At 31.3% G+C, this 18,136-nt stretch overlaps 1 protein-coding gene across 1 annotated transcript; it reads left to right on the forward strand.

The window, feature by feature from the left end:
* Positions 10,949-15,672, forward strand: LOC18595421 (cinnamoyl-CoA reductase 1). Its single transcript, XM_007023354.2, has 5 exons — positions 10,949-11,250; positions 11,354-11,508; positions 12,208-12,393; positions 13,025-13,377; positions 15,223-15,672. Exons 1-5 carry the CDS (start codon positions 11,118-11,120, stop codon positions 15,404-15,406), a joined length of 1,011 nt encoding a protein of 336 aa, XP_007023416.2. The 5' UTR covers positions 10,949-11,117; the 3' UTR covers positions 15,407-15,672.

Here is an 18,136-nt window from a genome sequence, read left to right on the forward strand (position 1 = left end):
GAACAACAAGATCTTATTGATTACGGAAATAGAGATAATGTTATATAAATATATAAGTAGAACATAAAGAGTGGAGAGGCTTCAACTTGATGGAAAATTGAAATCTTTGACAAAATTGACAAGGTTTTTGGTTTTCAGTCTTTTTCACGTGTGGAGAGGAAAAACTTTTATGAAAGCAAAATGTTTTACAGGTTAATCGAAAAAATTGTATTAAGTAGCATCAAATGTCTTAGGCATGAGAATGACCTCAAATATTTTTCATCTATCTTCACTGCTCTTTGAAATCGATCCTACCTAGAAAATATTGACTTCCCCACTTCAACAATAAAGTACCATTATTTTTTCATCTCTTTATTTATTATTCTTTTTCCCAACAAAGCGTCATTAGTTTTTTTTTATTCAATTATTTCATAAGAATCATATCATTATAATTATTTTTATTAAGATATTGCAATCTTTATTATAATATAAAATAATTAAAGTCAATTAAAAACAATTTACTTAAAATAAAAAATTAGTTTTTCACACATGAAAATCTTTCCTTTGTTTTAATTTTTGATTTATTATTTATTTACTTAACAAACTAACCAACGTAAGAATACGATGAGATATAAATAAATAAAAAGAGTTCAATATTATTTATATATAATATTTGTAATTTTCAAAAAAATGTTTTTGATGTATTACATAATTGACGAGTGCTAATATTTTTATAAAGTTATGATAAAACATTATTGAAAATAAATCATGATGAAAAATACTTTTTACAAAATTATTTAAAAATTAAAAATATTATCGACGATGTTTCTAAAAAATAAAAAGAAATTACATAAGGTCGCTCACCGAACTCACTACGAGTGAATGCATTCACATGGAAGTTTAATCTCTATCCACTCATTGGCAATAATCTTTAAAGCTGAGTTGAAAAGACGAGCTCCAGATTTGACCTGTATCTTTCCAACAAGGTGGAAGCAGTTATTTAAACAGGAAATATCACCGCTTGTTTTCTCTTTAATCCACCATAGTTAATATATTTAGTATAGATTTATTGTGAGTTTAAATCCTTAAGTATACTTTACACTAACCATTTTAGATGGATCTTGTAAACAAAAAAAGGTTTTGATATCAAAGACCCCAAAGTACCAGTATTGACAATGTTGAGCTAGAAAGATGAGTTAGGTAACGCAGGTTACGGAGGCGTGTTCCTGTAGCTAAAAGGTCGTGCCACCCTGAAAGCTAAGAGAGTCGTGTTTTTATGACCGAAGCATACCTACTGCAAGAATGTTCCTCACTAATCTGTCTAGCTCTTGGTCCATCTGTATAGAACATATGAGATATTTCCAAGGCAAAATCAAAAGGCCGAACCACACACATCCGTTTGGTACTTCTTGTCGTCATTGTTTCATGTATGGGTTGGCGTCGTTCCCCCTCAATTTGACACCACACAAAGCAATTGCATTTCCTCACCTACATAGCCCTTTTAAGTCAATGCTTCTTGTTTTTTTAACAACTACTTACTACCTTTGTGATCATAGGATTGACCCAGAGACTTTTCACACATGAAACACTTTTCTTCTTCAAAAGATCTATAGTCAAACTAGTAAATGCTTCATCATGTGAACAAAGTTGTATAAATTTGCAGGGTAGGTAGGCAAGTTGTCTAATGCCTATCAAGTCTTTGTTTTATAGATTTGTAAGAAATTATTGAGTACATTTACTAAGAAAATGGGCGAGGTTGTTTGTTGATTTAGCTAGGAATTCAACATAATTTTTTGCATTTTATAATCAGTTCCTTAAGGTCCTTTTATTTCTATTTCTTTTTTAATTACTTGTGAGTTGGGCAAACACTTGATTTGTTTTAGTTAAATTAGTCCTCTCATTTTTCAAAGGCTAAAATAATAAATAACTACTTGAATTTTCTACCTTATTTAAATAAGTTCATGTAGTTTTATTGTATACAAATAAGTTTTTGTTCTTTAATTTGTCTCTAGATAAGCATTTCCTATAACAAAAAGATTAAACTGCTATTAATTACACCTAATACTAGAGAGCATTTTTTGTACACTTGGAAGGTGATGAGGTTAAAATTTTCATAGTGTGAATTGATGTAACATGGTGACATTATTAAAAAATAATTTTCTTTCCTTTTCTTTTTCCTTTCTTTCTCCTCTTCGTCCTCTTTACCCTCTCGATCTCCCTCATCTCGAGCTGGATCTAGTCATTATTCGACCGAATATGACATCAAGGCTGATTCAAACTATTTTTGGTAATAACAATGTCGATCGGATAGTGGCAAGACCCGACTAAGATGAGAGAGATCGGGAGAGAAAAGGGAAGGAGAAAAAGAAAAAAAAAGGATTTTTTTTTATTTTACAAGAAATAAAATTTATATCTATTTTAATCTTTAATTTTTGGCCATGTCAATTAGCACGTATTTAAGAAATGCTATCTGACATTAGGTGTAATGGCAATTAGTAGTTATATTAAAGTAGGTGCTTCTCTGGATATAAATAAAAAGATGAGGACGGATCAATACAATAAAAATTAATAATTTATTTAAAATGAATAAATAAATTTAGAGACTTATTTAATATTTTAATTTTTTTAAAATATTAAATTTTTTATGAAACAGAAAAATGCAAATCCATCCACTTTTTTATTTTATTCTGTTTTCACCAACCAAAAGAAATCAATATATTGATGTTTAAGTTTTTTTTTATTATTATTATTTTGAATATTTTGATTGAGTTTTGGGTGGGATTTTGTCTTATATTGCATTTTGATTTTGGCGCGATTGTCTTTTGTATTGATTTTTTTGGTCAAATTGTTCCATTTCGAGTTGTTCTAAGGATTGTCACTACTGGTTTTTGTCCTTGTTGAAGACACAGCAATCCTTTTAAATTTTCTGATTGAATATATTCATACATACATTTTCTTTTTTTTTAAAAAATCAATGTAAGAAAAAACTTTCTTCCTTCCCTTTTACTAAACACAATGTAAATAAGATAATACTGCTAAAAAATAATTAAAATATGGAAAGGGGGGTGCACAATTACACTCTCCCTGGTCTGTGTATTAATCATTGCAGCCACTTTATGGTCAAGGAAGATGGACTTTATTGGCATGGACAACATGATACATAATTAGTGTTGTTTCAAAAAATAATATATATTAATATATTGTCAAGAAATAGAATATTTGTTACAAAATATTTGATTGGCTTAAAACTATTGGTGTACACTATGTCCAATGATTGCCCCTGTTTCCTACATTTGTGCTTACTTTTCATATGCCTTAAACAAAGCACAACTAGAAAGCCCAGTCGGTGATGGATTCCCACCTCTGTCACCAAAAGGTAGATTACCCCATAAAACAAGATGGAGAAAAACCTAATTTATTCTATTTTCTGATAAACTAATTATTACTAGTACAAATTATATGTTCATCAACTAATTTATTGTCTTTATATTATTTTTGAGCAGTCCAATTATAACAAAAGTAGCATGACTACAATCAAACAGAACCGACCAAATCTAATGAGTTTGTGATAGAGTTTATTTTTCCTACTAGAGGCTTGCATAAGCACCAACCTTTAGGTTTTAGGTAAATCTTTATTTTAAAATAGACTAAGGTGAAGAGATAACATATTGTTTTTCCCTTGAATAATTTAATTAATAATAAAAGGTAATTGTTTAAGAAATTTTAATTAAATTTTTATTTTTTCATTACGTTCAATTAAATTTTTATGTTTTTATTGTAGGTCAATAAACCGTTATAATTACCCGTTGTCTAATATTAATTAATTAAAATACCACTTGTCATTTTTTAATCACTATAAAATCAAATATTTATCAAATTTTAAATTTTTTTTATCATTCGTAAAAACAAAATAACATCATTCAAAATTTAAACCCTTTTTTTTAATTTAAAAAAAGAATTCAAATTCAATTTTTTTAAACAAAAGATGTACGCGCGTATCATTGAAGCAATACTGGGAGAATAATTTTGATTTATTTATGAGAGACTCTATTGTAGGAGTAAAAAATGAAATGTTTGGATGAAGGTGCTCCACCCAATATTGAAAATTTTAGAAAATGAAAAAGCAAATTGTTGGGCATCACAAATAGTGAAAAACAAGAAGTTAGTCAACATTGAGCAATTAATGAAATCAAGTGCAAAGTTTTACATGATCTCCTTTTATTTTAATTCTTGGTGTGGCCTTAAAGGAATATGTGGACGGTGGAAAGGGTTAATTTCTTCGGAGGTTACACTTCCACTACATATATAGTAAAGTCTTCATTTAGGCCTAGCTTTCAATTTTCTTCAGTGGAGTAATTGGTAGCCACCAAACTTTCAATTTTGTTTCAATTTGCTTGGAGGTGATGACTGATGAGGCTGTTCTTTCCTACTAGTATGATTTTGTTGAATTAATGTTGATTTAATTTACCATTTGCTTTTGACTTCTCAACGAGTTATAGTACAAGCAAAGGTAGATATTTAAAAAAAAAATAAATTTATAATTTTATAGGGTTGAACAAATTATTCAAATTCAATACTAATTCCATAACAAAAACATGTTCTAATACAATCATTGTGTATAAAAAATAACAATGTAATTTATATAATAAAATTACATAATTCCCTTTCCCTTTACCATTGCGTATAAAATTGAAAGAAAAATGAACAAAAAAATTGAGACAGAAAGAGTACTACGTTAACTTTTACATTTTTACCTCTTCAAATGTTTTTTTTTTAATTCTAAATGCACCTATCACCTTTTTTTTATTTTTGGAAATAAAAAATGCTCCTAAATACTGTTCTAGAAGTATTCAAGTATATAACATAAGGTAGCTGCCATGGTATCTGACTTTTTATTTTTATTTCTTTTTTGTTTTTTGATTTTAATGCCCTTAATTTGAAATGTCAAAATTTACGGATGAACTTGCCTTAAATTATTGTTCTTACTGACAAGTGACTAGTTGAGTTGATTCTTCTACAATTGTGATTTTTCCTTTGGTTCATGAAATGAGATACTTGATAATTCCATTATTGAAGAAACTTGTAAACATTAACATGTGATTGATGAAAAAAAACCAAAACTCAAAACTTCTAAATTTTACATTTCTTTTTGTTACCCAAAAAAAAATACTTTATTAAAAATCAAAACGTCGAGAAAATTTCATTGAAACAATATTAAAATTTTAAGTTTTTTTATTTAATGATCATTTAAATAGAGAGATATCACTTGCAACGAAATTGATCAAATGATAAAATTAGAAAATGATTATATTCGAGTCAACAAAATAACGATAGCGTCAAAATTGAAATCAATTAGACATTTATTTTATATTTACATGCCGTAGTTGTTTTGATACAACATTTTTTTATATATAATTACGTAAATCAGATAGATATAGATGACTCTTGATTATGAAAAAATTGACAAATCTAGAAGAATCGATGACATTAAATTGCATGGTTAGGAAAGAAAGACAGAAAGAGATGCACATTTATAATCAAGTTGCATCACTAAATAAAAGTTGACAACTTGGAACATATATGCTAAGATTTGTGTTTAAAATATGTATAATCAAATTGACATAGAACTAGAATTAGTCAGTAAAAACGTGGTTTGACATTTAATCACTATCAATTCTTTCGACCTTTTCTTCAATTGGGTTGAGTGTAACATCCTTCTTTACTTGGAGTGGGTCACTAGCAATTTTGAATCTTCTCATATAGTTACCAATAGAATCAAAATGGTCTCTTTGGCTTCTATTATAAGAAATTTTATTAACCAAATCAAGAAATTAGAATACAACTCAACAAATTCAAAGTAAACTTAGTTCAGACTCTGACATTGTATAACTTAAACTTAATACTTCAAGATTTGAAGACTTGATTCTTTCTTTTACCATTGGGATAAGGTCTCATTGACAATTCTTAATTTCAAAAAAAAAAAAAGAAGCACATGTGATATATTCAAAAGGGAAAGCAAAAGAATGGATCAACAAAGTAACTTTAGATCTTTGAAAAGAGTATTTTAATGGTCCCAAAAGATAATACTTATGGAGTATTCTAGTCTCTTTTTTTTTTTTTACATTTACAAGAATTTTAAAAAATAATCACGGTGGAGTACTGTTATAACGTGCGGGTCCAAGAACCCGACCGCTAAAAGTGATGAAAACACTAGGAGTCGCCACCAATCTTTTTTCCTAGGTGTGATTGGCCACTTATTGACTCAATTCTAATCGAAATTAATTTTAAGCCCGTCGAGAAGACGCTAAACTAGTCTACGTTTTTTTTTTACTAGGTTTGGGACTGTGATTACGCCCAGGGAAGGATTAACACTCCCATGACGTCCGTTCCATGAACGGTACCATTTGATTTTAGATTATCTTATTATGGCCTTAATCCTTAAATTTATTATGTTTCCTTAGTTATTATTCATTTATTTTGCTTTCTACTAAAATATTTTATTTTGACTTTGCGAGTATGAGATGCACATGATGCGTTCGTGAAATGCATGGAATAAAATTTAAATGATGTCAGACAAATAACTTTTTATTGAGGACATTCTCCCGGGTCCGCCCATCATACTGGTGGGATCCGGCGATATTCTCTCATCTAGAGAATTATCCGAAAAATTCACCTTCGCAAATTTGACGAATAAATCCCATTATTGGGGTTATCGTACGTTTTTTTTGGAAAAAATATTTTCATGAATGTAAACCTATTACGAACAAAAGCCTTTTTATTAAATATGTTTCCCGAGCCCTCCCATCGTACTGGTGGGATCCGGAGGCATCCTTTCACCTAGGAAACTTTTCGAGAGTAACTCGCATTTGCAAGATTTTTGAAAAATCCCATTATCGAGACTTATACTCGCGAACAAGAATATCTTTATGCCATGATATGCATGATGCGATAGAAATATATGCTATGCTTATGAAGTTCAAGATTAGTTCTTTTATTTCTAAGTTCTCACATGTCTTCCTTGCTATTTCTTATGGATTCTCTTTTTCTATATCCCCTTTTATAATTAGGCATGTTATAAATTATTTATGTTTCTATGTTATTTAGGTGGACATTTTTTCTATGTAAATAATCTTTCATTCAAAATCTATAGCAAGATATCTTATTTCATATATATATATATATTTTTAAATTCATAATTATATATATTTTAATTCCATTTTTCTCTTTTTATTATCTATCTTATTCTCTTTACATAACACTTATTAATCTGTTTAAAATATATTTTATACCACAAAATATTTAAATTTTATGTTTTAAACCTATTTATTGTTTTGAATTTTCCATAATTGACTATTTTAGTTATTCATCTATTTATTTATTGGTTCATGAAATGAGATACTTGATAATTCTTATTGAAGAAACTTGCAAACATTAACATATGATTGATAAAAAAAACCCAAAACTCAAAACTTCTAAATTGCACATTTCTTTTTGTTACCCCCAAAAAAAAAAAACTTCATTAAAAATCAAAACGTCGAAAAAATTTCATTGAAATAATATTAAATTTTTGAATTTTTTTATTTAATGATCATTTAAATAGATAGATATCATTTGCAATGAAATTGATCAAATTACAAAATTAGAAAATGATTATATTCGAGTCAACAAAATAACGGTAACGTTAGAATTGAAATAAAATAGACATTTATTTTATATTTACGTGCCATAGTTGTTTTGGTACAACATTTTTTTATATATAATTACTTGAATCATATAGATATAGATGACTCTTGATTATGAAAAAATTGACAAATCTAGAAGAATCGATGACATTAAATTGCATGGTTAGAAAAGAAAGATAGAAAGAGATGCACATTCATAATCAAGTTGCATCACTAATTAAAATTTGACAACTTGGAACATATATGCTAAGATTTGTGTTTAAAATATGTATAATCAAATTGACATAGAGCCAGAATTAGTCAGTAAAAACATGGTTTGACATTTAATCACCATCAATTCTTTCGGTCTTTTCTTCAATTGGGTTGAGTGTAACATCCTTCTTTACTTGGAGTGGGTCACTAGCAATTTTGAATCTTCTCATATAGTTATCAACAGAATCAAAATGGTCTCTTTGGCTTCTATTATAAGAAATTTTATTAACCAAATCAAGAAATTAGAATACAACTCAACAAATTCAAAGTAAACTTAGTTCAAACTCTTACATTGTATAACTTAAACTTAATACTTCAAGATTTGAAGACCTGATTCTTTCTTTTAGGCAGTTAAGTAATGCATAGAAAAGGAAAAGAAAAATAATTTCAAAATTTGAGAAAAACAAGGAAAAATAATTTCAAATTTTGGGAAAAAAAGAAAAAAAAGGGAAAAATAATTTCAAATTTTGGGCTTAAAAGGGATTGAAGCTAGGCCTCTAAATTTTAACTTAAATGATTTACCACTATACCAAACCAATTCATTTAATTAAAATAAGGGTGACAAATTTATATATTTATAATTTTATACCCATAAAAATAAAAAAAAAATTAAAAACTAAGGGGTGGCGATCACCACCCTTCTGTCTTCGCCACTAAATCTGACCAAACTCAAATTTAATTTTAAAATGAAAGACTCATTAAACTCGACTTGACCCAACTCATAAATACCTCTAATCATAATTGAGTTCATATATATTTAACATAATGATTTGTTTAGCCTACTATTGATGCGGTAGAAAATACCTGTACATAATAATTTCTTGATGTGATAATGAAAAAATCAATAAACAAAAAGGATATTCAAACACAAGGGAAAGCTAGGAAAAGAAACACTTATAAAATTCAAACACCAAAACCAACTAATCACTTGGAAGTAAGAACAAACCGAAGATGGTGACGGAATAGTGGTTGTCACTACTGAGTTTTTAATTTTTACTTCGAAACAAATCATTGATTTGATCAATGACTTTGTATGATTACTCTCTAACCACCCCTCATACAAAACCCTGGATCGCCGCTGCTTGGAAACAACTCAACACTATTATTAAAAAAAATATATGAAATATTTCAATTGGAGTTATAGTTTGAATAATATTTTAAATGATTAAGTCTTAATAATTAATCCAAAATCATCTTTTGTGTTTGTACATACGACTTCATGATGTAGGCACCACCCAAGCAAATCGAAGTCTTTGTTAAGTTGGGAATTGTCAACAAAAAGTCTAAATGTTAGGCGTATGTTATGAATAACATAAACGTTTATGGCTCAAATTTCTGTCGTGTAAAGCCGTCTCATGAGGGATACCTATGGAATCTCTCTCCAGTGTGATATTTGTTAATATGCTAACTAAGCTTTTGGTGTTCATCCAATTTGTCTCTTATACGACCACTTCTTCACCATCGGCTACATCATCATTTTTCTCTATTATATGAAAAAAAATACAAATTTTAATACTTCCTTTGATCCCATAATTAGAGTTGAGTTAATTTTTTTTGGATAAAAAATTATAATCTTTTATTTTAAAATTATAATTTATTAAAACTTTAAAAATTAATATCTAAACTTATAAAAATAAAATCACACTTTTCTAATGTTAAAATTGGCTTCCATAAAATATTTAAACCAATTTAGATTAATTTTGAAAAGGTATAATATTTTAAAAAATATTCTTAAATTATTCAAAAATATTTAAATAAATTTTTATTTTTTTATTACGTTCAATAATGTTCTTATTTTTTTATTTTGAATCAAATAAACTTTTATAATTAACGATTGATTAACTGTCATTAATCAAAACATAATTTATCATTTTATATCCATATAATATTGACATGATAATGATGTGGGTAATGAAAATACATGCGGTCATGTCCTCATGCCACACTAGTAGATGATATCACCAACCATTATAACACGTTAGCATTATGTTAGCATAAAATGATAAATTGTGTTTTGATTAACTACAATTAATCAACTATTAATTATAAAAACATATTTGATCCAAAGTAAAAATATAAAAATTTAATTAAATATATTAAAAAATAATAATTTATTTAAAATTTTTAAAATAATTCAAAAATTTTCTTAAGATTATACCAATTGAAAATTTTAACAAAAAAAATTATGCTAAAAATAATATTTATGAAGGACAGAGAACATTAGGTAATCAATACGAGTATCCCCATCCTATAAGTTTAAGTTCTTGCGTATGTTTGACAGGAATGCCTAGGAAACGTAAGAGCCTAAATATTATTTTCATTGATCGGCTTTGAAAAGATGATTATCACATTCGGGCAATCGAAGTAAAGTCATCTTGCCCGTATGTTTTTGACTTTTTTTGCAATTTAGGTAACAACATAATACTAATTGTCGCAATCTTAATTTTTTGAATCTAAAAAACCATCCAAATTTTAAAAAAATCCAAAAAGAACATTTATTTTTGTTTTTGTAAAAAGAAAAAAGAAAAAATTATAACGTTGTAGAAATTCATATGATTTTATGTTAATTTCACATTGTTTAATTTGTTAAAAATTCAACAATCTTATTTATTATGAACCAATATTGGCTATTGTTAACATTCGAATTTTGGAAGCTTAATTGTTACCCAAATTTGAATCATATTGCTCTACCTTTGTGAAATAAACAAAAAAAGAAAAAAAAGAAAGAGTAATAGAGAGTGCAAAAGGAATTGTGAAATAGTCCAACAAAAGCATGTGGGCCATTGATTTCTTTGAAACCAATCAAACCTAATCCATCTAATTTTCCAACTCCTTTTCCATAAAAGTATTTGAGTAGAAGAAAAAGAGAAATGGTAATATATTAATACTGATAGCCTACCAAAAGCAAAATACACAATATTACCTTGAAAAAAATAAAAAAAATATTAATAATAAACCAAGACATGTTAAGTCACTTCCTTTGTTTTTTGATTTTTTGTACAAACAAACAAAGAAAGAAAGAAAAATGGTGTCCCACGGTGTACCTTCTCCTCTAATATTTAATTCACCTGTGGTAGGTAAGCAGGGTAAGCATGGTTTTTGCCCTATAAATACGTTGCCATCCCTACAAATACAAAACAAAGCACCGAACAGAAAAAAAGAAGGCCACGTTCACAAATCTTTTCACATAAAACCAAACCAAATATGCCAGTTGACAGCTCTTCCCCTTCTAGCCAAACCGTCTGTGTCACCGGTGCTGGTGGCTTCATCGCTTCCTGGATTGTCAAGCTTCTTCTTGAAAAAGGTTACACTGTCAAAGGCACTGTAAGGAACCCAGGTCGGTTTTCCCCTGTTTTTTGCATGCAAAGAGGGAGAATTCTTGTTATTTGTTTATGTTATATGGTTTCGTGGCATTAATTGGACGTTGGGTTTTTGTTTAGATGATCCCAAGAATGCTCATTTGAGAGAGCTTGAAGGAGCAAAGGAGAGGCTAACTCTTCACAAAGCTGATCTTCTTGATTATGAGTCTCTTAAGGACGCCATTAACGGGTGTGATGGAGTTTTCCACACGGCTTCACCCGTGACCGATGACCCCGTGAGTTGTTTATGTGTTTTTTGCTTTCTTTGCAGTACTCGAGTAATATTCTGATTGGTTCTAGAGAAAGTTTGGAGAGAAAAAAAAAATGAATCAACTTTACTTCCTGTGTCAAAAAAGTTGAAAGACACAGCTCAACAACGACCAAGTTGAAATGTGTATTCGCAATTTGCCATTTTAACCAACAATTCTTTGTCATGGTGGGTCCTGTTGCCAATCGAACAGCTTTAACAGTGGCCTAGTGGGCCACCGTACCAATAGATTGACCAAACCAGACATTATCATTTTCCTTGTCTTTACAGATTCATCTATAACAAAATTCAGAAAACTGCTCAGCTTAGCTTATTTTCCTGTCCGACTCTTGTTATTTCCTATTACTTTGATGCTGTCAATTTGTCAAATATCCTTCTGATTCTGTTTACCTTAATTTTCTGTCAGAAATGAAATTCCAGTAGGGTGATATACATGGAATTCACAAGTTTATACCATTTTTATGCTGACGATGGATTACACCAAACTTATCCAATGAACCTACCTAATATTAAATAGTAAATGTTCGGTGGAATGTATGTGTGGAGTCAAATTTCTTTTAATTTATTAAAATTTACTAATAAAGGCTACACTAATAAAAAGTTTTTTTTTTCTGGAAGATTATGAGATACTGATGATTGTGGTTGGGATTTTTTGGTTAAATTAAAGGAACAAATGGTGGAGCCGGCCGTGATTGGGACTAAGAATGTGATAATGGCAGCGGCTGAGGCCAAGGTTCGACGAGTGGTGTTCACGTCCTCCATTGGCGCAGTGTACATGGACCCCAGTAGGAGTCCTGATGTTGTGGTTGATGAGTCTTGCTGGAGCGATCTCGAGTTCTGCAAGAACACCAAGGTAGCATTAATCGAACTTCAAAAACTATATAATTATTGTATATCTATTTGGACCGATTCAGATTACCAGGATGCTGCTAATTGAGAGAACACATGTCAAAGTAGTGTGGTTCCGTGAGACACATGATTAGGAATATTAAACAAAGGGAAAAGTCAAGTTTAAGTGACCTGGTGCCTGCCTGGGAACTTTCCTGCTTGGTTCTGGGAAATTAAGCAAGGAAACCAAACTGGGTCTGTTCTGGTGTGGTCTGTATCCTGGATTAATGCATCTTTTAAATGTCAAAAGGCCCTGAAATTCCCTGTTTTGGTAAAATCTCCGGACATTCTGCTTATTTGGTAAATACTGTGGAAGAATATACAATCAGTGTTTGCTGACGTAGGATAGCCACCACAATAGACATCCCCCAATCCAAAAAGAGAAACTAAATGGATAGGCACCATTTTCCTTCGATCGAACAGTAATGGAGATGGAAGCATACAAAATTTTCTATAACAAGTCATTAAAATTTTCTTTCTCATATTGCCTGGGTTAATCCAAATAATTCAGTCGCCTGTCACCCAAGAATTTGACGTATGGTAAGACATGGATAACTTGATTTAACGGTTGATTCAAATATCCTACAAAATTGCAGAACTGGTACTGTTACGGGAAGGCTGTGGCAGAGCAGGCAGCATGGGAAACGGCCAAGGAAAAAGGGGTAGACCTTGTGGTGATTACCCCAGTTTTGGTGCTAGGTCCATTGCTGCAATCAACTGTAAATGCTAGCATTATTCACATCCTCAAGTACTTAACCGGCTCAGCAAAGACCTATGCTAATTCAGTTCAAGCCTATGTTCACGTGAGAGATGTTGCATTGGCACACATTATGGTCTTTGAGAATCCCTCTGCCTCCGGTCGATACCTCTGCGCCGAGAGCGTCCTCCACCGTGGAGAGGTGGTGGAGATTCTGGCCAAGTTCTTCCCTGAGTATCCCATCCCTACCAAGTAAGTTTTTTACTGTTAATAGCTCCCATGTGAATGAACTCTAGATATTGCTTAAGAACGTAGCGATTAGTAATTCTGTAGTGTTAGTTTAAGACTTTGAGAGAGCATACTAGCTGGTGGGCAATCAATAAAACAAACACTTTCCAAAAAAAAAAAAAGAAGTAATTCTGTAGTGCGGTTGGTAAATGGGGCCAGTTTTGTCTTCAACTGGCAAACAGGATGAAAATCATAACAAACTTTAACAGCATTGATATGTTATTATTGTCATTACAGTCACTGAAACAAAAAAAAATGGGACAATCAGCATTTATCAAAGATTTTGTATGTTCATATAAGGATGAAATAATAGGGGGAAGAATAGGTGGAATACATGAGTTAGTTTGTGCCCAATTGCACCAATCAACATCTAGAACCATATAGGTGGAACACCTCGTGTACTTCCACGCTCTTTAGCCTAAATGCCATGTATCCTACTTGTCCTGGACCACAATTTTAGTTTTCCTGTGATGTTCAGGAGAATTAATGGGACACGTTTCTTGTAGTAGGAGTGACACCTAATCTTGAATTCAAAAATTAGATTAGATAACAATCTCATTCAATATTAACCAACCTACACTTCAACTGCGGGCTTAAATATTAACCACCCATTTTAATGAATACAGTAGCTTCATACCGAGTCAGCTCTTTAGATATCAGTCTTGTAGTATTGGAGTCAATCAATTTGGTGTTTATTCAAAAAAAAAAATAAAAAAACTGCGGGCTTAACGATAATCCCTTGTTGACTGCTAAACGTCAACCAGTGGCATGAAGAAATTGATGTCCTCAATTAAGAATAATCTAGTCCACAAAAAAAGGGAGAAGGAAATGAGAAGATTTTACTTCCAGGGTTAGCTTTGGTGGCAGTTCCTTCTGAAGTTGTTGAAGATTCAATAGGATTTCCTTAAAAACTTGGACAATAGGAAAAAGTTCATTTATCACGAATAAAAACCCATGATGATTTCATGCTGAATTTCCTTTCATTTGCACATTACGTGGAATCATTATGAAGCAAGATTACTTTTTGGAAGGCACCATATGGTCAAACTTGGTGAGAGAAAAGAAAAGAGCGAACCCCGTTATGAAAAAAAAAAAATCAAAGATATGATAATAGTGATATTTTTCTCATCACTCGTGACATCATCAGTTTCTGTGAAAAGGACAATAAGATGCGCAAGGCATTGAAAAAGCAAGGGGGATTAAGATTATAGCGGGCGGAAGATAAGCATGGACACCGGCAGTCTTCCACTGTCTTGGTTCAGGGAGGTGGGGCAGTCGGTGCACCAGCTTTGACGAATGACATCATCTTACCTACTATTTCGTACGAGATAAGTGGATTGTTTTGGATCAGGTGATGAATGAATAATGGTGCACAAGGATCTTCACCTACCCCAATGTCTCTGTCAAATGCTTAAGACTTGAATTAAAAGATATATCCTGTTCTATCCACCTACTGAAGTTCAATCATGGAGATTGACGAGAAGTGAAGGGTTCATTTCTTAATAACCAATGAACTATGGGGCTGCAGCTAGGACAAAAATTTGGGTCCCCCACTTCTCCTATGAGGAATTTTCTTTTGAGAATTTCATGCATAGCCTCTAAGTAGTTTTAGGCTTTTGTCTTTGAATGATAGTAACGGAAGGGCAGCTGAACAACGCGTGATTCCTAACTACCAAAACAATATAGCCTGACATTGGGACCAATTTTCTTTAATGTATTCACGGAAGTACCTTGCATTATCTAATGTATATTTTCATCCCAATTATTGAACTAAGAAGCTGAAATTATGTGTGTAATTAATAATTGCAGGTGCTCAGATGAGAAGAACCCAAGAGCTAAACCCTACGAGTTCTCAAACCGAAAGCTCAAGGATTTGGGGTTGGAGTTCACCCCGGTGAAGCAGTGCTTATATGAAACAGTCAAGAGCTTGCAAGAGAAGGGTCACCTTCCTATACCAGCACAGCAAGAAGATTCACTTCGGATTCACTCTTAGGGTTTTCTCTGAGAATATTTGTGGCTACCTTGCCACCACTGATATGGGCACAGGAAACAGGACACGCCCCCGTGGAAGGCTAGAAGCGTGCCAGCATTAATATTTTAAAGGGAAAAAAATTGGCAAAGTATGTTGTAACCCCTTTGTGCTTTGATTGCTTATTATAGCTAGTGTTGGACTAAAAATAATATTCTCTCGAGCACTTTATTATCTTCCAATTGATAAAGTAATTCAATGAATATATATAACAATCAATGTTATTAAAATAAAATATGATGTTTCGAATTTAAATAACTTTATTTTATTTTTTATGAATATCACTAAATTTGTCAATTCAGTAAATTACAAATGAAAATCTTTACAAAGTACAACAATATTTCAGTTGAGTATATTAATAAGATTTTATACTCCATGAGCAGCAATGTATATTTGGAGTGAAATGACATGTCTGGGGTCATTGTAGCAGAGCAGTGGAGACTTAAAATTAAGGAGATTTGATTGGGGGACATATCTTATGGCTATGGTCGAGGGGAATAAATTAAGAAATCAATAAATATGTACTAGTAAATAAAGGCAAGAACAAAAATGACAATTAATAAATAAGGACTCATAAAAAAATTAATAATTTACTCGTGAGAAATACTTTTACTACATTAGACATTAATTTCTTTTTAACATTTAATTAGATAGGATAATCATTCAAATTGAGAACAGAAGTTCGTTACTTTTTGCTTCTTTATAAGTTGAGGATCTAGTTTTTAACTTGTATAATATTTAAATTTATGAATAAATTTTTAAAATTTTTTTATCTATTTAATATGAGAGTAAAATATTTTATTTACTTCAACATGATATATGTATGTTGGATTCAAAGAAGTGTATTCAAATCTCTTTCTCTGCATCCAAGAAGGAAAAAAAAAAACTAATTTTGAGTTGAATCGTCAAATTTGAATTTTCATCAATCTTTTTCACTGTGAGGTACGACAAGAGAGTGTGACCAATCTTGAGTTGAGCTCTCTCAAGTCCCACACACGTCACTATTACTTGAGTGCAAGTGGCCTAACATCATTGGGGACAGTTTTAGGGAGATAGGCCATACAATTAAAATTTGACGAATCAAGAAGTGGACACTTTTCTCATGAAACTATGATTGTGCATAATTGCCCTTATCCTTCAACTTCTTTTAATCTTCAGCACCCTGCCTTTCTACCTTTTTCAACATACCCTACCCTTGAAGAATGAGGGAGAAATTAGGCAGACAAGACATGATACAACCTGGATCCATGTATAAACATTGCACGAAATAGGAAGCCAGATTAGACTTGGCAAGAGACTTCTTTTTTTTTTTTTTTTTGGAACAACACCTATAAAGAATGGGTTTGAAGCTAAGTGTAAAGAATATAATGTTAAGGAAAATTTGTTAATGTATTTTCAAAATCAAAGATAATTTTTAATATGAAAAATTGTTACTATTAGACAAACATATTAAGTTATGTCAAAGACAATTGGATTGTCGGTGATTTTTTATATAAAATGTTATGTCTTTTGATAAAGTGATATTTGAAAAAACACTTTTAAATTTAAAAATTATAAAACAATTGAAAAACATCACAACTTAAAAATTATGATATAAAAAGTTATCTTGTCATATTGTGATTAAAATTATGAATGATTGTCTTTTCATAAGATAAATATTAAAATAATACTTTTATCTAAAGATTATGTCATGTAATAGGTAAAAGTATATTTAAGACATAAAAGTGCTATAATGAAATGGTTGTATCCTTAAAATGAGATACTTTCAAGTCTATATAAAAAAACTTACAACCATTTTGACACATAACAAAAAGTAAGACAAGAGAAAAAAAAAATAGGAGGAAAAAGAGAAAAGTAATGGTAAGAAAAGTGATATGTTCTCAATAAAAATTCAAAAAATAAAAATAAAACCTTTGAGTTCCCACGTTTACCAAAATGTCCAAAGTCCTTATAATCTATTTATTAAGAGTGCGCAGCGATCGGTTGCAACCGACCGCCACCATCGGCTACAATCGACGATTGCAATAGCAACCGTCGATCATGTCGATTAGCCTCGTAGACCGATAGAGTCGACCCTCGAGGGGGACTCCTTCCCCCCCCGAACCGATCGAACAACCGGTCGGTGACTGCCTTGATTTTCATTGAGGGTGAAAGTACAAAAATACCCCTCATTAAATACTTTCCCTTTCGCCCTCCCTAAGGGTAAAAGAGTGAATTCACCCTCAAAAGACCCAAAACGTGCTTTTCACTTTTGCAGACTGCCAGACCCTAACTCTCATATTTTCTCCCTTTACCCTGACGGCCCGACCCCCTTTATTTTCTCCTTTGCCTTACCGCCTCCTGCCTTTCCAACTGAACCCTAAGCTAGCAGCCGTCTCATACAGCCATACTGGTGCCTATTACCGATGCTTCTTACTCAAAATTGCTGCCATTGCAAGGTAAACAATAGTCCAAGCCCAAATCAAATTAAGCCCACAGTCTCCTAAAATCGCACCAAAACCAACCGACCCACCTATCCCAAAAACTGATCGAAATCGATTTTAGGGGGGGGTGCGGTTCGATCGGTTAATTTGATAGAAATTTTTGGTCAGTTTTACAAAAAACCGATCGAAACCGACACGCAACCGACTTTGCTCACTCTTACTACTTACTACAGAAAATAAACTCTAAAGCCAAACAACTTTACAACCCTCA

Source organism: Theobroma cacao, chromosome 6, assembly GCF_000208745.1.
Source record: "Theobroma cacao cultivar B97-61/B2 chromosome 6, Criollo_cocoa_genome_V2, whole genome shotgun sequence".
Taxonomy (NCBI): domain Eukaryota; kingdom Viridiplantae; phylum Streptophyta; class Magnoliopsida; order Malvales; family Malvaceae; genus Theobroma; species Theobroma cacao.

Bases quoted from the DNA above. Each gene is read 5' to 3' on its own strand.
- LOC18595421 (XM_007023354.2), top strand. From the start codon at position 11,118: ATGCCAGTTGACAGCTCTTCCCCTTCTAGCCAAACCGTCTGTGTCACC. The intron at 11,251-11,353 runs GTCGGTTTTCCC...GTTTTTGTTTAG, and splicing joins AGGCACTGTAAGGAACCCAG to ATGATCCCAAGAATGCTCAT. The intron at 11,509-12,207 runs GTGAGTTGTTTA...GTTAAATTAAAG, and splicing joins CACCCGTGACCGATGACCCC to GAACAAATGGTGGAGCCGGC.